This window comes from Lycorma delicatula, chromosome 5, assembly GCF_047948215.1.
Source record: "Lycorma delicatula isolate Av1 chromosome 5, ASM4794821v1, whole genome shotgun sequence".
NCBI lineage: Eukaryota > Metazoa > Arthropoda > Insecta > Hemiptera > Fulgoridae > Lycorma > Lycorma delicatula.
The window spans coordinates 48,909,388-48,935,740 of record NC_134459.1 but is presented as its reverse complement, the minus strand read 5'-3'; the positions used below and the strand labels follow the sequence as shown (position 1 = coordinate 48,935,740).

General features: G+C 30.6%; 1 protein-coding gene across 1 annotated transcript in view; it reads left to right on the top strand.

Annotated features, from left to right (window-relative positions):
- LOC142324919 (RNA helicase aquarius) overlaps window positions 1–26,353 on the top strand; it is a 250,064-nt gene that overhangs the window by 188,001 nt on the left and 35,710 nt on the right. The window contains exons 9-14 of the mRNA XM_075366060.1: window positions 3,016–3,127; window positions 8,179–8,392; window positions 13,040–13,088; window positions 15,009–15,106; window positions 21,566–21,703; window positions 24,592–24,809. Of these exons, the coding sequence (XP_075222175.1) occupies window positions 3,016–3,127; window positions 8,179–8,392; window positions 13,040–13,088; window positions 15,009–15,106; window positions 21,566–21,703; window positions 24,592–24,809 (829 nt within the window). The remainder of the gene's footprint in view (window positions 1–3,015; window positions 3,128–8,178; window positions 8,393–13,039; window positions 13,089–15,008; window positions 15,107–21,565; window positions 21,704–24,591; window positions 24,810–26,353) is intronic.

The following is a 26,353-nucleotide window of genomic DNA, read 5'->3' as shown; positions in this document are numbered from 1 at the left end:
TTCAACTCATAAAACATTTAGTCTTGTTTTCTGCTTCCTCTGTGAAATTAAACAACCACTGACAGAATTTCATCTGTTTATCAAAATCAGGTGGTAATAACTCTTCTAGACAAGTTGTATGGAATGGGTATAATTGTTACTCTCATAATGTTCACTGCACGCTTGATTGCGAAACATGAGAACAATGTGACAGACAATCTTCTGGTGCTTGAGGTGAGAGATAATTCTACCACATCCAGTATTGCTTCTTTAGCATTGGCATTTCTCACAAAACGTTCATGACCAGGATCGAATTGTTATGGTTTAAGCATACCTGTTTCTCAAACTCGCCTCTCTGAATCAAAGAGTACCATATTACTCTTTGATTCAGATAATTTGTCTGGTATTCATGCATAGCAGCCAATCCAATTTTATTTACTTTACTATAAATTAACAATATATCCATCAACTTTCCAAATGAAAACAATTTTGACGTATTACCTATTGTGAATAACAGCAAAAACCCCGCTCAAATGAATATTCAAATGCTAGATACTAAACTTAATTTTTCATCACTTGTTATTGCCAATTTATGAAAAAAATAAAAATTGTAATATGTTTTAGAAGGATGTTTTTAAAAATTTATTTTTATAATTTTTAGCATTTGTGTGTAGATTGTTCTGTTTAAAATCATATCACTTTTCTGATCCAGTTGGTGTGTTTTGTTTCTAATTAAAGTTGAACTTCTCTAATTTTAATAAACATTTACTTCAGTTTTCTCAGAATTAAATTCTCTGGAAAGTTAATTAGAAATTTTTATTTGTTTGTTGGTAAATTAACAAAGTTATTTTATTCCAAATCTCAAAAACTGTACTCTCTGACAAAACCTTTTTGAGTTTTATCCTGTTTTTCTTAAAACCTAAGTGAGATAGAGGTCTTGGAACACTTTTATTCAATTTTTTAGATAAAAAACCATAAGGAAACACCAAATTTATCCCTTGATTTGTACACCAAGAATTTTAATACGGTTTAATTTCATAGAAGAAATAGAAAACAGGACTAAATGTGTTGCGAGCCAAAACTGACTAAGGAATTGTTTTCTGACCTGTGTTTATATGAACTTTTTCTTTATTTTTAGCTGTAGAATCATCTCCTAAGAGATTGTTATGCAATTTAGAATCATTTTGTATTTACTTCTTTACATTTAAATTTTATTAAACCACCTAGTACAGAATATTGAGATAAGACATATCTTACCTTGATTTTTCTTGAAAGCACTTTCGAGGGAAAGTGTTTTTATATGTGAAAGTTTAAAGCTTTTATATGTTTAAGTGCTATTATTATGTGCTTTTTGAATGTGAAAGTGCTTTCATGAAAAATTAACGTAAGATATCTCTTATCTCAATATTTTGTACTGTGCAGTTTATTTAATAGTATTTAAATATAATTTAACAGTGCAGAGGAATAATATGAATCTTATAAAACTTAATTTCAGTAAAATAATTTACTCCTTCAATAAAGAAGTATAATGTTACAATCAATACTGTAAAATGTACAATATGAGCATATCTGTTATTGTGATGTTCCTTTTTTTGCGTATTAAGATAGCTTCTTTGCATTGAAGAAAAAAGTAACCGTAATTGTTTGTTAGCCTGATTTATTTTGTGTGAATAAATAGTATTACTTCTATATAAACATTTAAAAATCAACGGTTACAGATTATATCTTTGTTTCACTGCTTTGTGAATCGTGAGTTTGCCTTTCTTTTTTTTCTATTACTATAGGTGATTGTAAATAAGTATACTTTTTCAATATATCAACCTGATGTTATTTCAAATTTGAACATTTAAAATTTCAGCAAAATACTTCAGGCTGTAAAAAAAAACAGTAGCATGATTCCATTATTGGTTTTAGATTTTATTTTTAGGATTTTGCTTCTAGATTTAATTTTATTTTTAGATTTCTTGATATTTTAATCTCATAAAGTTCAAAATACTAAATATTGTTTACAAAATTCATTGTATTAATGCTTTATCATGTGTATGTGTGTGCGTGTGTCTATGAAAACATGTGTATGTATGTATGCATGTAATCTCATTGGCCTCTTTTTATTAAAGAAATTTAACATTTTGATATTTCTTTCTAAATAATCAGGTTCAGAGCATTTCTAAAATTATATTTATCAACCTATAGAATTATAAATGTTTCTTAATCCTCTTTTTTTATAAATAAGATATCAGTATGGAAGTTTTCACACTTTATCTGAAAGATAAACTATTAAAAATTTGTTGATTTAAAAAAAAAATAGAATGGAATATTGTAACTGAAGGTATTTTTAATAAAAAGAAAAAACCCAGTCATAACATATCTTGTAATTTGATTTGTTAATGCTTTTTATGATACCATAAGACTCTTAGAACCACAGTGGAGGATTTAATTTGGGGTGATTTCTATAACGTTTTATTGGTAACATATCATTGATGTTTAAAGAACATTCTATTATTATCTTTCTTTAGATAAGAGCATTATTAACCAAATAAAGAAGAAAGTCATAAAGGTGAACAATAATAATTTCAAATTTTTATCACTGATAAAGATTTAAGTCTTTTGATCAGTGCAGATACCCAGATACTTTAGTTAAATTTGACAAGTTTTTTATTTATTTTCAGATAAAGTATTGCATCAGCATTTCATAAAGGATGAAGTAATTGTAATTTATTAATGAGAACTCTAATTGATTCTTATTTTATTCATTAATCTAGTGTTTTATGATCTTGCACTAAAAGGTTTTCTTAGAGTTTTCCTTAATTCTTACAGCCAAATCTTGAGCAGTTTCCCATGTTGTGACAAACTTACCTCTTTTTGATATGATTGATATCATTTATATTACATATTGCTATTAATAAAATATTTATTTACAATATGCTGGTAATGTAATTTGAGGGATTACGATTATATTTGTTAGAATAATGTTTACTTATTTTTTATTGTAGCGTGGTACAATGTAATTATGTACCTCTCTCTTCTGTTTTGTAGTAGAGAAAAGTTGCAAGATATTGCCCAGTACCTGAGTCTTGTACCTCCTGCAGAGAGAGTCGATCAGGAAAACTGGTATCGATCTGATCATCTATTCCTCTTAGAACTTCTGGTAAATAGTTTTATGTATTAACCTAATAGTTATTACTTTTGGCTGCTGTTGAAGCAAAGTATTATTATAGTAAATACTTCAATTTTGTTCATAGGTTTGGTTTTTGTGTATATTAATTAAGTTGTTATTAAAATTTGTATTACTAAATATACCGATAGATTTATACTAAATATGTTTACACTTCTACTATATTTGTTACTAAAGTGTTGCTTGTACAGGTGATTTTTTAGTCCTGTTACCCAATTCTTAATGTCTGGTAATTTTTTCCTAAGAAAGGGAAATTTTGTTTTGTGACACAAAGTTGGTAGCGCTCTTCAACTGGTATAGATACGGCAATGTGGTTGATTCTCCTTGAGAATTGAATTTCACATTTAGCAAAGATTTTTTTTCTGTATGATCTATAGATATAGAAAAAGCATTTGACAGTTAAAATGGGATAAACTACTGGAAATATTAACAATCAAACATTAGATTGGAAAGCTAGAAGATTAATTAAAGAATTGTACCTAAATTATAAAATGATTGTAAAAATAAAGGATGCTCAAACTGAACAGTTTAATCTAGGAAGAGGAGTAATACAATGGTTTTGCTCATTACCAGCCTTCTTTAATAAGTTTGTTGAAGATATGACAAAAACTCTTTAGAAGAAGATAAAAGAATCAATGTAGGAAAATGGAGAATAAATTGTATAAGGTTCACAGATAACTTGGCTCTTTTAGGAGGCGAAGCACACAGTATTCAATATATGATATCAAAATTAGATGTGATGTGAAAGATTATTGCATAAAAATGAATGTTAAAAAATGCAAGTTATTAATATAAGGAATTAATAAGCCAAATGAGTGTATGAACAAAAAAGGAATAATTGAATAAGTAAAGTAGTACAGATATTTAGGGTACCATGTTAACTGAAGATTGTAGAATCAAAAACAAAATAAAAGAAAGAATGGATAAGAACGCTTTTAACAGAAAGAAATAGTTATCTAGTAAGATGGAGTTAGTTGAAGAGTGTCTTGTGAACTTATATGAAACATGAACACTAAGAAAGATTGTGGATACATTGAGGTGTGAGCACAGAGGTGATTGAAAGATTAAATGAACAGAGAGTAAAAAATGAGTAAGTAATGAGACTAGGTAAAGAGAATAGAAGCTTAATAAAACAATCAGTTGATGTGGAAAAAAGGAGACCAAAAAAAAAAAATAAAAATTATAGATAATTTAAAAGGAAATTGAAGATATCAAAAACTCAAATATTTAACTGGAAATGCAAAACGATGGAGACAGACATAGTAGGCTCTGGGCAAATAATCCGTTGATGATGATAATGATGACCACCAAGTTCTTCTTGATAAATTGATTTATAAACTGAAAATGTAAATTTCTGTTGTATTCCGTAGACAATACTAAATGAGGCTGGCTGGTAACAGGCAGTACCCTTGTCTTGCACATCATCCTTGGTCAAAGCACTCAATTTGAGCATCCTTTATTTTCATAGTCATTTTTTGAATCAGGTACAGTTTTGTTAATTATTCTGTTTCATTTATTGGGCCTATACTGTTTCATTTATAGTATAGGGCCTATACTAAATAAGCTATGTATTGCTACTACGCATTTGATCAAAGAACTCATTGTCTAAGCTCTAGTCATTAAGGCTGGGTAGTTCATCGGTCATTTCTTTATATTTTTATAAAATGATTACAATACCCGAATAAATTGCATTAACCCGAATAAATTAATTAATCTTTTTCTCTGATCAGTACATAATCATATATTATATAGATCGCATCAGAAATTTATAGATATGCTATTCTATGGATAAAAAAAACTGCCTGAAAATTTTCTTGGGTGGATTAATAGAAATCATGGTGGTAAAGCCTTCATCAGATTATCGTCACAAAATACACAATTGCAAAATAAAAAATACATATGATTAAAGACTGTATTAATTATTTTAAGTATAAACATATGAATTAATGTTAAGGTAAATACATGAAGATATTACATAAAAAACTAAGTACAAAATAATTCACAATTCAGAATCAGCTGAAAATCATTTTAGCATATTGAACGGGACAGAAAATTCAGGTTTTTTTTTAATAACATTGTTTCAAGATTTATTGACAATAAATATTGTTCTTGTAAACAAAATTTTCAATTGTATTTTAAATAAATTTATGGGAAAATTTTTAAAATAGTTGGTAATTTAAAAAAAATTGGAATAAGTATAAGAAAGCTATTTCTCAAAAGCTGAAGTATCATATCTTTTCTATTTTATAATTAATTGTGCATTTTGTGATACTGCTCGGAAAAGATTCTTACCAGTTTTCCTTCATCCATTCAGGCAAAATTGCTGGGGGAGTTCCTTTTTTATATCAGTGAAGTTGCATATATATCTATTCCTAATTGATCTATGTAATGCATTATTATACAGGGTGAGCAACATAAAATCGAACCCATAATGAAACCACTACCCAACACTATTTATGAAAGACTCTACACAACTAGTGAATGTATATGTTACTACTGATTGTTGCTGCCCCATTTGTCAGGTGGTTATGTGTCAGTGCAGTATACGTTTTGTTGTAGTGCGACATTGTGAGTGCAGTTGTGTTTGTAAATGCCTTTTTCAAACCAGGAGAGGATAGCTATAGTTGAGGCTTGTATTCGTTCTAGATCGTTTGAAGAATCACATCAAGTATTCATAGAAAAATTTGTGAATGTCTGTATTCCAGCGAAGAGTAGCATATATGATTTAGTTAAAAAATGGTATACAACGGGTTTAGTTTCAAATGCAAAACAAAATAGCGGACTTTCTGTTAGGATCAAAGGCCATTGCCCATATTGAAAGGAGAATTACTGCCAGTCCAGAAGATGCCATTTTCAAAGAATTCTATGCACAGTTAACTGCTAATGAAAAGAATACAGCTTCTTCTAACAAGATGGAGCAACATGTCACACATCAAACATTTCACTGACTTGCGTTCATGCAGCTTTCACAAATGAACGAGCTGTTAGCAGAGGACGGTGGCCTCCATGTTCTCCAGAGTTGTCTACTTATGATTTTTTCCTTTGGGGCTACTTAAAGGAGAGAATTTATGCATTTAATCCCCACAATATTGATGAACTGAAAGTGAATATTCAATGAGAAATCAAATATTCAATTAGACGACTCTCAATAGGATCATTCAAACACAAAAGTGCATTGATGCCCAGGGTGGTCATTTTGAACATCTTTTGTAACATAAGGTAAATAAATGCAACATTTAAATTATGTTTTTTTAAATTTAATTTATCCGTATCATTCATAAAATTTCATTCCAACATAATCTACCGATTCTACAGCGGTTACATTGTGGGTTCGGTTTTACTTTACTCTCTTTGTATAATGATCATAATAAAAAATTTATTTCATTTAACTATGGACAAGCCTCAAGTGTAATGAATTAATCATATAAAAAAAAAACACACATGACGGAGTATACTTGTAAAAAATTTTAATGAAAAAGCCTAGAGGTATTTTATTCTTTTTGCTTACTTATGCTGTTCTGTAATTAAAGGTCTACACTTAATTGCCACAACTCTATTTCTTCTTATAAGAAATTAGTTTTGTATTGTATGAAAAATGCCAAGTCAAATATGGATTCAAATCAGCTGGATGTAAGGAAAAGATGCTACTAGTATTCTGTAAAAGTAGGCAAGAGTGATAGTGGACATCCTTGAAATTAATTTTCTTGATATGGCCTAATGTATTTTAAATTAATGGAATCTGTTGTTAAGGATAGTTATTCAGTATTACAGATGTTCAAGAATAAAGTCTGGCAAGTGCTGTGAGGTTTATGATTTATTTATTTATTTAACAATAATACAAAGACTAACAGATTGCTTCATATAAATAACCTTATTTACATTCAATAAATTAAGAATTATTTATATTGAATATTAAGAATAAATCAAAGTTTTAATCCATATTATGACTGAATATAGGACTTAGATTCCACATTGCACTTTAATTGAAACCACAGTCCTTACTGGAAAGCACATCATCTTGCTGAAAACAAAGAAATTCAGACAGATAAACATAACAAGTAAAATTATTTGTATCATTATGGAACAGATGTTGCATTATTCTTATGATTAAATTCATACCTTATAACACAACATTGTATTCTGCATTTTATTGTGAAAAATGAAAAAAAAAACATAGTTCGTTACCTGGAACGTAAGGTGGTAGAACATTTACTTCTAGCATTATTTTTTGGATGATAATGCTTAGCTGCTCTGAGCGACTGTCATATAAAATTTTATTTTATTATTTGCATAGAAACAGTTGGATCACTCCATCCCATTTAGTCCTGACTAAATCTAATGACTTCCATCTCTTCCTAAACTTAGAAGTTCATCTTTGGTCAGTGTCTCGGTGACAATGATGAATTGCAAAATGACCAATGCTGTTGGTAGCTGGTTTTTTTAAAATATAGTATATACAAGTTTTTGCGTCCTTCCAGTGATTTTCTCAATAATAGTGCAGACTCTTTTGAAAAGTGGTTAAAAATTTATAGATTTTGATGAAGTGTACATTTAAAAATATAATTTCTTTAATAAATAGCAAAATGGAACGTACTTTCTAAGCAACTCTCATACATCTGTGGATTAGTGTAGTATAAGATGGTATATGTTATTGTAAAAAACTGTATACAATTCATGTTTATTGTTTTATAATAAATTGAAATAAGCTTAAAAGGTTAATATTAGATAAAATAAGTACAAATGCAATTTTTTTTTTTAATAGAATTTGGTGAAAACTAAAAACAAAAATATTGTCATCCTCATGCTTCAAATTAATTAAAATACCAACTTTTGATGGTCTCACTTCTCAGAAATGGGGAATTAAATGTTATACTGTATATCTTTAAATAAACCAATTAAAATTAAATAAAGATTAAAAGTAAGCAATGAAGGAAAGGTCGTTATAATTTTATTATTGTTTTAAAGCAAGAAATATCAATACCTGGACTGAGAGTAAAAATGTAATAAAATAATAATTTTTTTAGGTATCAAGGCATGAAAGAAGACAGTCACAGCTTGAAGAGTTAAATGCGATGCCCTTATATCCAACTGAAGAGATAATATGGAATGAAAATATTGTACCAACTGAGTATTTCTCTGGTGAGGGTTGCCTTGCACTTCCGAAGTTAAATCTTCAGTTTCTTACTCTTCATGACTACCTGTTGAGGAATCTAAATCTCTTTCGATTAGAATCAACATGTAAGTATACTCTTTAAAACTATTAATTATTTAAATCTTGATTTAAAAAAAAAAGTTTTATACAAAAAATGGTTCTTAATTGTAGCTATTCTAATTTCAGTTTTTTCTTCTAGGAATCAGATTTTATGAAGACATAAAACTAGGATACAGTTTTCTTTCACTTTTTTAATCATTGTTATCTTATTATCATCTTTTTCTCAAAAGCTTATAAATTTTCTTGCCTCTGTCATCTTTGCATTTTTACAACTTGTAACATTTATTCAGTGGTCAGTACTACTACTTTATACTTTGTACATTATTCTGAATGATTCATCTTTTTTGTGTCTTTGACCAAGCTCAAAACTCCACAACTATTTTCTTTTCTTTTCTTTATATTACTGCTTTCAAATTTTATTAAGAGACCTATTCCTTATTATTTTTTTTCATCAGGTAAAAAAGTAAGTATACTCGTTTAAGAATTACTACTGTAGTCAACTTTTGAGTTTAAAATTGATCTAGATTAAAATAAATTTCTCATTATGTTGTTAATATTGTCATTGCTGGTCTATTTTCTTACTCATTATTCCTACTCTTGTGCTTAGCAGATATCATTTTAACAATGCTAATAATTACTGATGAAAATCATGGTTATCTTACACCTTACCTCTCTAATTCTTATCATTTAAAGGTAGCCTTTAACTATTCACTTTCTGAATTGTCTAACTTACACTCATTATTTGAAATTATGACTCCCCACTTAACCTGAAAAATGTCACTGCCCTTATATTTTCTGATGAACTCATTTTTAGTAATCTCCTCATGGAAATATAATTTTCAGACTTTTACACAAGAGGAATCATAATATGTTACTAGAAGGAAACCAAATGAAAAAAACATTTCTTAGAGATATCAGCCATAGTTTTCTTTTGCTTTCAATACATACAAAACCTCTAAATGGTTTCAGGAACCATTTCTTATCATTTGATCTTTTCACAGATACTTGATAAAAACCTGGTAGGACTTATGATATGGCCATCAGCTTTGCATATATATATATATATATATATATATATACAGACTTAAAAATTTCTCATCAATATTGGGTCCTGTAATTCTTGAGATATATTTAGTGTTAGTTTATGAAGGTTTTGAAGTAAACAAATTCCTATTGTAAGTTAAATGCTATGACCATACTATTTTATGAACAATCTACTTATTAGATGTACTTATAAAATAGTAAAGTAAATCATGGTGATAATTTTAAGTCATTAACTTTTCTTTTTCAATGCAAATTTATTTTATTATAATATAAAGTTTTTTATCCTTAAAAATAAAAGATGGATATCTTTTGTAGACTAATTTTGTTTTAATAATTAATTTTTTAAGTTTAAGTAAGGTATTTTGTCAGCATTAAGTTAAGTGTGCTATAAAGTGTTGAAGCTTGGATGAAGTTTTATCTTTAATAACCATTCTCATGAGAAAAGGATTTATGATTTTTTTACATTAAAATACTCAACATTGGTTCCAAGTTTATTGTGGTATTTTACGAGTTAACAATCTTGGTTTTAAAACTTACAATTTAATAATGTTGATAAAAACCCTTATTTTACAGTAGTCACAGCCATACTATAAATAATAATTTTTTAAAAAAATAAATATTTAAATTCATAAATGTTGAAAATAAGAATGAATGGAGTTTTAAAATTCACAAGTGTTTTCCTATTGAGTAGAAGCAGTATATAATGCATTGTTTTCCACAGAAAAGGATCATTAATTTGTTGCTTTATATTAATGGTCGCAGTTCTGTGACGTATAAAAAATACCCAAGGCCCAAGCAGCACTAATCAGATTCATTTTCTTTAATAGTAATGATATTCATTATATTTTTTGTCTTCAGTCATTTGACTGGTTTGACACAGCTCTCCAAGATTTGCTATCTAGTGCTAGTCACTTCATTTTGGTATACCCCCTACATCCTACATCCCTAAAAATTTGTTTTACATATTTCAAACATTCATTGCCTGCTTGCACAATTTTTCCTATCTTGTCCCTCCAATATCAAAGTGACTATTCCGGAATGCCTTAAGATCTAGTCTATGAGTCTGTCTCTTATTTTAGCTCTATTTTTCCAAATGCTTCTTTCTTCATCAATTTTTTCAACACTTTTCTTTAATCCACTCTTCTTTCACTAAGTTGCATATGCTGTTTATAGTATTTCTTAATTGTCGATAGTTCCTTTTACTTTCTTCATCACTAGCATTCTTATATTTTCGACGTTCATCCATCAGCTGCAATATATCCTCTGACATCCAAGGTTTTTACCAGTTCTCTTTGTTCCGCCTAAGTTCACTTCTGCTGATTTCAGTTCTTTTTGTTCCACCTAAGTTTGCTTCTGCTGATTTAAGAATTTCCTTTTTCTTCCATTCTTCTATATTTTCTATCTTATCTTTTTTATTCAGTTTTCTTGCAATGTTCTCCTCTTTTACAGTCGATGAGTTGATTTCTAAATCTTTGCTTAGCCATGATATAATCTATCTTATACCTTGCAGTATCACCTGGCTTTTTCTATGTGTATATTCTTCTCTTATGATTTATAAACTGGATATTGGCAATTACTAAATTATACTTCATGAAAAACTCAGTAAGTTGTTCCCCTTCATCAATTCTTTTTCCCAGCCTGTATTCACCCATAATATTTCTTTCCTGGCCTTTTCCGATGCTTGCATTCCAGTTCCAACTATTATTAAATTTTCATCCCATTTTATGTATTTAATTGCTTCATATACACACTCTACCTCATTGTCATCATGAGCACTTGCAGGCGTATAATATTAACAGCCGTTATCACCTTAGGTTTTGATTTTATTCTGATTACAATGATTCTATTGTTAAGCTTTTTGAGATACTCTATCTGCCTTATCTTCTTGTTCATTATGCAACCTACTCCTGACTGCCTCTTATTTGATGCTGAGTTAATTATTTTACGACCTATTTATTTTTTATGACCTGATCAAAAGTTGTTTTCCTCTTCCCACCAAACCTCTCTAATTCCTACTACATCTACATTTGACCTACCCATTTCCTATTTAAATTTTCTAACCTACCAATCTTTTACAAATTTCTAATATTCCATGTTCCAACTCTAGAATTTTATTTTTTAATATTCTGTTGACCCCTTTCTTAGTAGTCCCCATCTGGAGATCTGAACAGGGGACTAGTTTACCTCTGGAAAATTTTACCAAGGAAGGCGCCTATGAAAATAACTACATCAAAATGCAGAGAGCTGAATTTTCTTGGAAAAAATACAGCTGTACTTTTCTATTGCTTTCAGTTGTACTGTATTCAGCAGACCGAGTGATGTTGATATGGCCGTTTAAGTCTTCCTGACCTATGGCCTTAACCACTACTGAAAGAGCTGCTGTCCTCTTTCAGGAATCTTTCTTTAGTCTGGCTCTCAAACAGGTACCACTTCGATACAGTTGCACCTTTAGTCCAGCTATTCTGCATCACTGAGCACTCCAGCCCCCTCGCCATTGGTGAGGTTTCATGATTCATAGAGGAATACTATAAAGGTCTTTAATGCGGTGGTTTCCTTTAGTCTTCTGTATCCTATTCCTTAGAAATTTTGGTTTGATCTACCTTTAAAAATGTTTTCCCATTCCAAAGGCAAGAGGGTGGCCCTGCTTTCTATTGCTCTTCCACACTCCATAGAAGCTATTGGTATTTGTAGAAGGGGATCTCTTTATCCCAGGGATAAGGAGAGGGATGAATATCTTCTATGTTTATTATATAGAAATTTATAATTCAAAACTAAATTTTTGTTACGTTTCATTAACACTCCTTTAGCTTTTAAGATATAAATAAACTATTTTAATACATTTTCCAATTATGAACTATTTAATTTTATTGGTAATGTTGGATGATAAATGTTTTAAGTAGTAAAAATAAATAAAATTAATTTAGATTAATAATAATAAAAAAATTAGTAAATTTTAAACATGAACTAACTTACGGTCACTTTATGCTATACAATACTAGAAAAAAGGCAGGCCATTGGCCTGCCATGAAAATGTTACATGGTTTATGTTTCATTACAGATTTTGCTAAATGTTTTTGCCAATTGAAACTAAATAACATTCTTGAATTTGCTTACTAACAACAAAAACTTTTACAATGAAAAGCTTAAAAATCCTGAACATTTTTAACTGTTTCTTGAGTTGTGATTTTATAACTGCTCTAGCCCCAATGTTTTTTATCCCAAAACACAAATGTTTTTAGATGAATTGTTCATATAAAGAAGTATAAATCGTTCAAATGAATTGTTGGAGAAGTATAAATTGTTTGTGCGCTGCACGCACATGGTCCACTCTGCGCCAAATCCAGCTAAAATAAAAATGTGAGCACATACATCAAACAAAAAAACAAATCCATCCACCATCCTTTTTTATGGGATACAATTTTTTTTTTTTTTTTGACAAACCAAACCAGATTTTAAATATTGCAGAAATTTATTTATGCCTTTATGTTATGTTACTTACCTTTAATATGAGTAAAGATTTTGTTTACTGTTTATTCACACTTGATAGTAACAATTTTAACAATTATTTCTTTTATTGTTGTTAAGAATTAACAACTACCTTTGAATTATATTACTTTTACATGTTTCAGATGAGATAAGACAAGATATTGAAGATGCTGTCATAAGACTTAGTCCATGGTAAGTTGATAAATAATTATTAATTAATTAACAGGTGTAAGTAGCAATTAATGAATTGCAATTTTGCCATCTTCATTTTTTTTTTTGTGATTTTTATGTTGATTTAAGTTAATTTGTTAGTTTTGAAACATGAAACTTACAATATTGTAAAAGAAGAAATGTTCACTATCTTTAAATGACACAAGCATTTGTGAGTTACTTTGATAGTGTAAGAAGTGTATTAGTGTAGCAATATGTTGAATTTAAATGCTAGATTATTGTCAAACGATGGGATTTTTGTGCCATTGTTCACATCCATATTTTACTATGATGTTTTACAGATTAATCTCTTTGCTCACAATAAAACAGCACACAATGAATGTAGAAGTAAGATCTGAAAAATTATTTAATTAGCTTTTTACTACAATACTTTGGATAAATTTGTGTTGTAAAACAAATTTGAAATTTGAAAGCGAAATTTCCTTTACAAATTAAAAAAAAATGTTTGTAAGTGTTATATTCTTTGCAATGTGGAGGACCATAAAACCTTTGTGGTAGGTTTTAGAGTGAGTATGAACTGTAGATGCATAGATGATGAATTGAAGCAACACTTTGTTGCTTATTGAATTGTTATTTAATTTCTTGTCATTTTGACATTTCGATAACATATAATTAAACATCTAACATATAACATAACACATGTAATTGAACTTAATAAAATATAAGTAAACAAATAAAATAAGTGTTCATCCGAACATTAGTATGCGTGTCCATCTGGACTGAATGTACAACACGACCGCTCTGGGTCAGATTCTGGCACTGAATGAATAGAAGTTGCTACATCATAATGACCACTCCTTGCGATATTATGACGTAGGACATTGTATGACCATAGTTTGCCAGGGAGACCCTTGCTAGGTAGCAGCACCCAACGGCAAAAGTGGAATGTAACATTAAGGTTTTTATTATTTTTATTTTACGTGAGTATTTTATAGATATGTAAATATATAAATATGTAGATATGTATATATAGATTGAGAACACATTGAAGGCAGAATGTGATTGGAACTATTGTCCTGTCACTTGACTTTCTGTTTCATACAAATTGATAGAACTACTATCAAACAAATCTAAGAAGTCATTTTATGGGTTACTGGCAGACAGTTAAATTCAGACCATTTTGAAATAAATTTTTTTTAAATTTACAATCTGATGGAAATTATTTAATGTATGTACTTTATGTTTCTGGAGAATCTGTGATATATGGTATAAATGTATGATATAATACTGTTTTGAAAATTGAAGTATAATGTTATTTTTCCCAATGTTATCTAATTGCATTGGGGATTGAAAAAACCTTACTTATGTATTTCTTTTAGCATCATAGAATTCCAAATTTTAAACCATAAGCCTACAGTTTTTCCTAAATTATTTTTGGACAATGACACGTAGCAGACTAGTCTGTGTAGCTGCAACTAAGACATTTAATGAAAGTATCATTAAGAGTGAAATTTTGCCTCACTGTATGGATGGAAAAGTTTGTAATTCACAGAATTTCTTCTTGAAGGGCAGTAGAAATTTTCTCTTGGTGATTAGAGCTTAATTTTCTTTATTGCTATTTTAATGTGCTTATCATATTTAGTCACTATTTTTACCCACAAGTATAAGACTGTATTTTTTCTTTTAGATTTCAGGAAAAAGTTAGTGATTCAATATTGAAAAGTTAAAGGCTCAAACAATGAAATAATTTTTTTGGATATATTGGTTTTATAAGGCATTCAGATTAATATATTACAAGTACAAATTTAAATTATAATTGCATTATAATTAGACTAGTTATAATGCTATTCAAGTTTAGTTACAACGCACTAGCGTGAAGTGAAAATGTGGGTGTGTATGTTTTCATCATTAATATTTTACTGTGCTTTTCTTTTTTTGTAGGAAATCTGAAGATGGCAGTGTATTTTATGGGGGTTGGGCTCGTATGGCTCAGCCAATTACAAACTTTGCAGTTGTTGAAGTAGCTAAACCAAACATTGGTCAGTTACATGTTTTTTTTTTACATTTTAGTAAAGTAATTGAAATATTTCAATTTCTCAGTTATATGTGCATGCCCCCTAACAATAGAATAATTGTCTATTGAAAAAAGGAACTTCATGGAGAGGTGCAAAGTCAGCATTTTATTACCATGTTAACTGATATTTTATTTTTTTTAATTTCAAAATCATCTAAAAATGTATTCTATAGAAAACAGCATTATGAATCTTTTTTCCACTAAAATTTTATTATAAATCTGTTAAAAATATTATTTTAAATTAATGGTTTTTTTAATTTAAATTTATGAAAGATTTGCTTTTATTAAAGATACCTTAATTTTTTATTTTAAATGTGATTGTTACTAAACTAGATCTCAGAAAATGGTAATTGTTTAAATTATTTTCCAAAAAAAAAGAAAGGCAAGAGAATTGATAAATAAGTAAATTTTTGTTCACATATTTGATGTAAGAAAGTGGTGTCATGTCTGTATATACTTGATGTTTCTTTCTCAATATTCTGATTAATATTCAAGCTGACATCAAAAAACCATTTTGTGAGAGACTACATGGCATAAGTAATCTCTTAACATTTTTTTTAGTAATGTTAATATGATTTATTTTGGCTATCTTTTTTTGTAGATCTTAGTTTCTTATTAATACACTTAATGAACATCTCACTTTATGTCTAGTTTAGAAGCAAGAGATTTTTCATAGCTTTGTGCCTGTACTCTACATAATTATATTATTCTTTTTAATTAAGTAGCAGGTGTGAGATTCCTTTGCTTTATTTATGCAAAAATGTAATTTAAATTACATATCTTCAAAAAATTTATACAAAAACCAGTAATTTACTAAAAAAAAGATAATACTTGTAACAGATTCAATTTTAGTAAACCAACTGATAAGTTCCAAAAAATGTCTATAAATGATAGATTACTAACTGGTTATATGACACCTGAAACCTTAGTAAACGTGCATTTTCTTGAAATATCTTCAGACCAATCATTCTTATCCTTTTCATAATTAAAAAAAATTCTGTCTAATAAAAAACCTAATTACTGAATAGAACATATTTCAGTTCCCCAAAGATTTCAACCTCACAAAAATCCAAATTAGCTTAATTTTTGCATTCATCAGAAATGAAAATAAAGGAAGCCTTTGCATGCTTCTGCTGTTGTATTAAATAAAAGGAATACCATTTAATGTGTTTGACATTCAGTAGCATGTATTATATTTGAAAAAATATTTGCCTGCTCTATGGACTCTTTTGTTTTTACAAGAAGTGTATAGGAATTGAAACATTATGTACTATTTGTATATATTGTCACCGAATGGCTTCAACAGTTCGTATTTCATAACCTTGCAGTGGCCCTGAAAAGGGCCGTTTTTTAGCGTCAGCTCTGAGAAGAGATGTTGGGTCTGGAAGATGGACTCCGTTGAAGTCAGGGAATTGTGTCTCGTCCATTGAAGTCAGACCAGGCTTTCCATCAGCAGCAGTTGGGTCCCCACTACAGCGTGGCTGTGGTGGCCCCAGAGCCCCGCAGTGTCAGGTCGGCATCAATTGTCTTTTGCCGGCATGGTTGAGGCGGTTCTCCCTGAGCAATCTTGCTGCTGAGCCTGGCGACTGGAGCTGGAGCAGGACGGTAGCGACCAGTGGCTCCCTTGGCGGGCCAGCCAGGCCAATTGAAACCCGGTGATCTGGAGCTGGAGCAGGAATGTAGCGTCCACGTCCAGCGGCTCACCTCGGCAGGTCAGCCAGGCCTGCTGCTCCGGCGGGGATGTTGGCATCTGCCAGGAGGTCCTACGTTGAGCCAGCCAGGGAACTTCTTCTTCAGGTAGTGGTCGACGATGAATTGCCCATTCACTCTCATGCACGCTCTTTTATAGGAGCCTGAGAGTGGTGGGGCTGCAGTGTCACTTTGGTGAGAGAATTTGGTAGGAGTGATGCTTATATGAGCACGTCCGTATACTGTGTGCTTGCTCACATCGTTGCTACTGTTATTGCTCGCTGATGTTAAATAGGCATATATGTGGTAACAATATATATATGTATGTATTTTTTTTCATCTTTTATGACCGTATAGGATCACTTTACTCAGTCCATTACCCAAGTCTCTTCGAAGGGACTGTTCAGGCCTTTTGGTCCTCCCAGTTCTTTTATAAGTTCCTATCTGTATGCCTTTCTGTTGAAATTGTTCATGTTGTGAATTTCTTTCTTGTGAATGTGAAGCGACTGTTTTTTCTTTCATTTTTTTAAAAATTTTATCTTGTCTGCGGTGTATTTTGTTGTAAGGCCAATTTCCTTCTGATCCTCTCTTATATCTCTGCTCCATCTGCATACTGTCCTGTTATTTTTTAGTTCAGATTGTATTGTATCAGCTGTTTCAGAAGCCTTGAATCTTGCATCTTCATGATGCATGATGTGTTCAAAGAATCCTAATCTCCTCTTATGCATAGTATCAGTGATGGGTTCTAACTCTTTGCATACAACTTTGTTGGGTATGTTCCACCACTAATCTTTCTGGCACTTCTTGTTGATGCAGGTTCTTCCAATTCTTCTTTCGATTTTCTGGAGTCTGTCAGTCTGATTGTTCGTTCAGGTGGAAGAGTGTTTCTGCTTCACATGTGGTGTCTGGTTTTATAAGTGTGTTGTAGTGTCTCTTTTTTTGCATTTATGGATAGACTTTTTTACTGTAGGTATATTAAGTTTATTTTTTGTGGTTCAAGTAGTTTGTTTGTCCTTGTTTGGATTGAGGTTTTTTCGTTTAGGTTGTTTGTTATTATTTCTTCGAAGTATTTAAATTGGGTTGCTATTTTGACTTCATTATCATTTATGTTTACTTTTAATTTTGTTGGTTTTTTAGTCATAATTTCTATCTTTTCAAATGATATTTAGAGGCTTTTATCTGCAATGTTTTGAAGTTCTAATATCTGTGTTTTAGCTTCATTGATGTCATTTGCTAGCAGTGCTAAGTCATCAGCCAAACCAAGGCAGTTTGTTTTGATTTTTTGGGGGATTTTTTGAGCCATTTCATCATTACCATTTCTAGAGTGTAGTTGAATAGCATTAATGAGAGTCCATCGCCTTGGCGCAAAAATGGTTTTTGTGCAAAGGTCTTTTTGATCTCAAATGGTTCTGTGAATTTGCCTCTGAATTTCACTTTTCACTTAGTGTTTGTCATGGTCGGTTTTATCATGTTTATTAATTTAGGATGAGTCTGAAGTGTCTTAGAATTTTTAGTAGGGATTCTCTGTGGATGCAATTGTATGCTTGCTTGACGTCTACAAATGTTATCACTATGTCTCTGATTCTTTTTCTGTTGTAATCCATGATTAGCTTGAAACTCATGATCTGGTCTGGACAGCTCCTTCAGGGCCTGAAACCTCCCTGGTATTCTCCTAGTTCTTTCTTCAGTTATAAACCAATCCTGTTGAGGGCGATTCTTAAAAGAATTTTGTATGTTGTATCTAGGAGTGAGATTCCTCTGTAGTTGTTAGGGTCTATTTTGTCTGTCTTTTGTGTAGCGGATGGATGAGGGCTGTTGTCCAGTGTTCTGGTAGTTCTTCTATGATCCAGATGTTGACAAGCTGGATCATAGATCATAGGCCAAAATTGGCCTTTATCAACATAAAGGCCAATTTTTGCTGGTTTTTCTGCATGTTTCCAGATCTCTACAAAGGATCTTTACAAATTACAAAGTTTTGTAATTCTTTATTTCACCTAGTGATTGTTAACTACTTTTATTGTGGGAGGGTTGATGTTTTCCAGCCATGTTGTTATTGGAGTGCTGGTGTTGAAGTTTAGGAATTCTGTTGATTCTTTGCAGTTTATAAATTTGTTGAAATATTTGGCTAGGATTTCCTCGTTGTCTTTATTGTTGTGGGCCAGATCATTGTTTTTATCCTTCATTAGTAAGTTTAGGATGTTTGAGGGGGTTCATATTTTTGCAGTTGTTTTTTGAAGCTTTTGTGGTAGTCTCTCAACTGTGTTTTGAGTAATTCTTCTTTTATTGATTTCAGTGTGTCTTTATGTTGTGTTTTTATTTTCCTTAGATTTTGAGTGGTTTCTGTATATAATAACTGTCTTTTAAATATTAAGATTTGCACCATATTGTCAATTTTTTTTTTAATTTTGATGTTACAATAAAAACATTAATAATTTCTGGATAAAATTTTAAAAATAGAAATTTTTTTAGTATAATTATAGTTTTTTATTTTCCTAATTTTTTACGTTGCAGTCTGTTTAACTAGTGAACAATAAGCAATCTCCCATGGTCCAATGAGATGAGAATCATATATATGACATATTAATGACATGTAATCTTATATAAACTCAGGGTGACTATTCCTGTGACTTGAGGTTAATTGGACCCCAACCACCAAAGTACACTGGTACTCACTGTCTAGTATTCAAATCCACATGAAAGCAACTAACGTTTACTAGGATTTCAACCTTAGAACCTTCGACTTTGAAAACAGCTTTTAAGCAACTGATTTGTGATGAGTTAACCACTAGACCGTGGTGGACTGGTAAAAAAATAATAGATCAAATTGTAAATATTTAGATTTATTTTAAAAAGGAAGTATTTAGAATGAAAAGTAATTTTGCATACTTCCTGCTCATCATAATAGAATTTTATCTTGTCCAAGTATTTAAAAAGCTGATGTTGAATTTCTATGAAAGTATGCAAACAGATCCAACTCTGTGTTTTACTGTTGTTTTAGTGTTTTCAGTTTTTATGGCATTTTGCACATTTATGTGTATTGCAAAAAGTGTAAAAAAATTATTTTTTGTAGTTTGTTCTGCCCTGTATGTGTAAACTAATGTCTGTTGTTTCCTCAAATTTTTATTAAAATTATAATTCCTTTAAAAAAAAGAAACTATATTTCAATTTAAAAAAAAGTTTTTGATCCCGTCCTGTCAAATTTTATATCAAACAATTTTGATTATGGATTAAATCTCATACAGTAATATATCAAATATGTATGAAAACTATTTTGGTATATAAAGTGATTAGACTCTTTAGGAACATTTGGAACATAAGGTAATTGTAATTAGTTTTGAAATTATTTTCAGTAAAAAAAAAATTATAAAAAAATATGAGGGCTGTTTTTTTTTTCAACCTCCAATCGTATATCTAAGTAAACAAGAGGTAGGTGGGAGCCAGATCTGCGATTGCGCCACCCCTATCATAATCCTTTGCTGTTGCATCAGTTTGAGCCAAGTTACAGACAATTGAACATGGCCACTATGTTCAATGCTCCCACCAACTGCGAGTTGTGAAGTGTGATATGTTTGCTGCAAGCAGAAGGATGTAGTACTGCTGAAATCCATCACAGAATGAGGCTAGTGTATAGCAAAAAGTTTATGAGTGATGGTAGCATACAGGAATGGTGTAGGAGTTTTAAAGAAGGGTGAATTGATGTCCATGATGAAGGTAGGCAAGGACGTAAGTCTGTCGCTACTATACGCCTGGTTGAGCATGTTGATGATTTTGTCTGCAACAAACGGAGGTTTACGAAAATGAGCTTTTTCATAAAGTGATGATAACAAAATGCAGTGAATGGCCTTAATGTTTCTCACGCATTACAGTAATGAGGGGGAAGAGTTTTTAAAGTCTATCATTACTGGCGATGAGTCTTGGATCCAGTATGACAATCCAGAAACCAAAGAACAGTCTAAGCAGTGGATGCACACTTCTTTTCTCCAAACAAGCCGAAATAGTTCAAAAAGATACTGAGCAACAGGAAAACAATGGCTAAGGTGACTTGTTGGTGGTCTTTTTAGAGTATAGGACAACAATAGCAAAGGAAGTTTATTGTGAATCTTTATGTCGCCTTCACAGAATGATCCAGAACAAACGAAGTGGCATGCTCTTGTCTGGCATGATTTTGATCCACGACAATGTACAACCGCACTGTGCCAACATGATGCAAGACCTTCTCAAACAATTCAAGTAGGAAGTTTTCAACCATTCACTGCATAGTCCAGACTTAGCACCTAGTGATTTTCACCTCTTTCAAGAATTGAAGGCATGGTTGGTGGACAACACTTCGCCTCCAGCGAAGATCTTCAGGAGGCTGTCAAGATGTACCTTACCTCACTGGTAGCAAACTTCTTTGAAGAGGACATTGGAAAGCTGTGTATGATGTGACAAATTACTCAATCGTTTTGGTGATTATGTAGAAAAATAAGTTAGATACTATTCAACTTTCAGTAATAAAATCATTTGTTATGTCAATGGGTCTTTTTTTTATAGCCCATTGGAAGTTGAAAAAAAAACAGCCCTAGTGTATCTTAAACATATTATCTCTATAAATTTTTTTAAATAAAAAACTTTGAATAATAAAGCTAAAAGATATATTTGGTGAGTACCTCTAGTAGCATAATCTCTTTTTTATAATCTTGGTATTTAAAAAAAAAAAAATACTTATTTCATTTAATTAATTTAAAATATTTAGGGGAGAAAAAGCCATCAAGAGTGAGAGCAGATGTCACAGTAAATCTTAATGTTAGACAAGAAATTAAATCTGAGTGGGAAAATTTACGAAAGCATGATGTATGCTTTTTGCTGACTGTACGACCAACAGCTCCAATTGGTAAGAATAACAAAAAATTACTAGTTTTTAGTTTAAGATAATAGTTTTTTCCAAGTAAGTATATAATTAATTGTATTTATTTATACTTACTTTTTCTCACATTTGTTTTACTTCAAAAAAAAAAAAATTATTTGCCTTTTTAATTTTTATTTTACTTAAAGTTTAAGTAATCTAGATTATTTATTTGTGAATTTCCATTGAAATGGTGTATGCTTTGTTATATTTTACTCAGCCTTTTATTCAGTTACATTTCTGTTATAATCAAAGGAAATTGAAATCATATTTTATTAGTAAAATAAATTCTGAATTACAAAAAAAAATCTCCAGAAGCATCTCAGGAAAAGTATGAAGAGATAAAATTAGAAATATACATTTTTAGGAAAAATTAGATTTGAAAGACGTTAAAAATTGAAATTGGGATTGATAAAAATTGGTTAAACTTGCTGAAAGAATGAAAAAAAAATTATGGTAGAGTTGTTTTATTTGAGATAGAATGAGACTTGAGTTTATTACCAAGGGAAAAATGACTATATCATGTTAAAAGTAATATTAGTAGAAGAAAAGTAAATCTGAATGATGATATATGAAGAGTAATGCTGGAAGAAAAAAATTAGAAATGAAGAAGAAAAGTTATTAATGTAAATTTTGATCTCACCTGACTTGTAAATCTCGATTTCAGCCAACAAGAGGATGACATTTTCTGTCATGTTGAGAAGTTACCACCACTGACCATGTTTATGTACTAAGGGAATTAACAAATGTACGAGGGATGTCCAGAAAGTAACTTAAGTTTTGAAATAAAAAAAATAAATTTTATTATATACATTTGAAAGGACGATCTTAAATTATTTTTCTACATAGTTACCATTTAAATTGAGGTACTTATCATAACGATGCACAAACTTTTCTTCCTTCTCTGTAGATATCTGCCGCCTTAGATTTTTGGCACCCATTTTGCACAAAACTTGTGATACAGCCAAGCTTCCCCGATACAATTTCATGCACTAAACTTTGTGAAATTTGAGAAAAATGAGGAAAGCGAGAGTTCCCTAATTGTAGCGACGATTTTCACGAATTTTATCATTGATTTTCATCGTCAGTTCATCAGTCACAAGGCTAGTCCAACTACTGTGGTCCTCATCATGAACATTGGTGCAGCCATTTTTAAAACTGAATGCACCACTGCATCACTTCACCTTCACTCATTATTCCATCTCTGTAAACCTCACAAAGTTGCCGATGAATTTCAGTTGGTTTGAGGTATTTTGTCCATAAAAACCTAATCACTGAACACACCTCACAACTCGCAGGATTTTCTATTGAAGCCATATTTCAACAATTCACAACAAACAAAGTAGAAAAAAACAATCCACATGGTATGACATCTTGATGCGTACTGAGTGTAGAAATGTTTTAATGCCAAGGTGGGGGCTCTATCCCCACTCATCTCCATGCTAGACACAAACGTAAGTTACTTTCTGGATCATCCTCGTACATTCATACTTTTTAGTTTGTTACTACTTCTAAAAAAAGCAATAATAAGCAATAAGTAATAGCAATTTACTTATACAGTTGTCCTCCCTAATAGTTCATGCACCTGATTTATTTATTAGATATTTATGTAGAGCAGAGATAAAATTGTTAACCAGTTTTATCTGATTCAAAACAGTTAGTTTTCATCTGTTTATAGTTCTGTAATTGTTTAAATCATAATAAAGTTACTTGGTAAGATAAATTTAATAGTAATTCATAGAATTAACTGGAATTAATATAAACAAATAAATATTAGTAAAAGGAACTTAATATACAAACAATTTTTTATCATTTAATAGCATATAAAAATTAAAGAAATAAATCTTCATGTGCCGCTGATCACCTCATTACACTCTTGAACTGAAAATTCAATTACAAATACAGATTTTAATAACTAATAATAATAAACAAATTGATTATTTACAAAAATAAATACAAACATATGAACATACACAAATCACCAGTAAATTTTGAACATGATGATTTTTTTATTGGTCCTCCTGTTTTAATTAAACTAAGTTATTTTAACCAACTTTATAAGTAATATTAACAATAACTTTTAACTTATAACTTTATAAGGAATATTAACAATATCATTGACAACATAACTGAGTATAATTTTTAATTTATAGTCTAGTTTTGGAGTCATTAAAAAATATTTATATTTTATAATGAATTTTTGATTGATTATCAAACTACTGGTGGATACATATGAAATTTTGGAGATCCCCAGATATCTAGTGCAGCTTTCTTCATTCAGACTCGTAAGCAATTATGCCCCTTGTTTGTGTAATGAGTATTACCTGTAGCTTATCAGATCTATGATTCACCATGAGGTGTTGTTAATTAAAGCCTAACAAGAGAATGGTGGCCGAGATCAGTACTAAAGAGTTGTTAGTGAAAATATATAAACATTTCAGCTTCGCCTCAATCCATCAATTTCCTACATGGGATGCTAGTTCTTTAACTATCTGTAACAGTCCAACACACTTAATGAATCTTTGTTATAAAGTAACAAAAAATATAATGAAAGTTAGCTAATAAGCTTCTTTTTTTCTAATATCTGTCATTAGAAACATGACTGAACAGTAGATAAAAAGTATGTGTAATATTTTGTCAAAGTCTAAAAGTGGAAGTTATCCTTGGTAGTAAGCAGAAGTTTTTATGTATTTCAAATTCATATTACCTTCAAATTTTTGTTTGACATTTCATACTCTGTTTAATTCAAATGTTATATAATATGTGGATACCCACCTTATCCACAGGCAATTGCTGGTTAGTATTATAAGGGATATACAATATATTTATCCTGGTATTCAGATAATAAGTTATTGATCAATTAATACTGTTTTAAGGTACTAAATATGACTACAGAGCACCATTTTTATCTCAGTGTGGCCTGGTATGTGTAAGAGGGTGCGAGATGGAAGGGATGTTAGATCAGAATGGACGTGTTATCGAAGAGGGTCCTGAACCAAAACCATTATTACCTGGTGACAGTCGTACATTTCGTGTAATACTTGATTCCAACCAGTATCGTATGGATATGGATAGAGCTGCTCAGGGCGAAGAGGTATATTAGTATATTAACTTGTTTTAATTGCTCATTCATTGTTTTATTGATAACTATCCGATCCAGCAATGCTTCATCATTGCTAGATTTGAGTATGTATATAGTTTAAATGAACACAAAAGAAAATTTGATAAAACATTAAAAAACTGAATGTCATGGAACTTCACAAAATTTAATCTTTCCTTTCTTCCCTTTTTTTATTTTTCCCTTTTTCTCTTCTTCCTTATCCCCTTTTTCTTTTTCTTCCTATTTCTCCTTTAACCTTTTTCCATTTTTGGCAAAAATATTTTTTTCCTTGGAACTGATATATATTCTGAATATTAGCCAAATTGGGCCATAAATCTAATTTTTCCAAATATCTCAACTCCAGCACCATCTAGCAGGTCCATTTCTTGCAAAGATATTTCTTTCCATGTAACTAATATATATTTTGAATAAGAGCCAAATTGGACCAGAAATACTATTTTCCAAAATATCTTTACTCTTAGCGCCACCTAGCGGGTCCAAACTAATTCAGAAACCTTCGCAGGCATGCACACAAAAACTCTCCTAAGTTTCATTGCAATTGGATGAATATATATATATATATATAAGATTAAGTATAAACATATGATGAAAGTCAATAAAATAGTTTTTTTTTTTTTTTTTTTTTTTTTTTTATTATTATATTATTCAGTCAGTGCATGTGGTTTTATTTTTAAGTATTTAAGTAAATCAATATCATTAGAAAGTGTTTTTAAAAATTTATTTACCTCATTAACATAATGTGACTGGTTTAACTCTCCACCAGTAGGGTATAATCTTCAATAACATGAGATCATTTCCCAATTATAAAGTTTTACTGTACGAGAATGAATCACGTTTAAATGGTAATTTTGCTATTCTACGCAGCAAGCAATTCTAACTTGGATGGTGAGTGGGAGAGTTAATGTTTTGTGTATTAGAGTGGGGGAATCAGGTTGGTTATCTCCTCTGCTCTGTTCTGTCATCAGTACAGTCATTAGTGAGCAAGAGGTTCCGTCATCTGTTGCATAACGTACAATCATAAAGTTTTTAACTGATGAAGGCATTAAACCTGTGGAAATTTTAACTTGTTTAAAGGTATAGCTTGGGGATGCTACACTGTCCCAGAAACAAGTGTATATGTAGGCCAGACAATTTAAGGGCGGGCGAGAAAGTGTAGAAAATGAAAGTCATGATTGTTGCCCAAGGTCATCTCACAGCTGAGAACATTTGTGCCATTTGAGAGCTTATTGAAGGTGATCACCAGTTCACTGTTGAAGAAATTATATCAGAAGTAGGTATCACCTATCGGAGTGCTCAAGCCATTATCACTGATCATCTTGGCTTTAAAAGAATTAATGCTTGATGGGTTCCGAGTTTGTAGACCAAAAATCAAAAACACGTCAGGTTAGAGATCTATGAGAGAGACTTCTGAATCGATTTCATCACGAAGGGGAGAATTTTTTGAGACACATCATCACATTTGATGAGACATGGATCCAGTTGGAGTAAAAAATGAGGTTGCCTAGTGACGGCCAAAA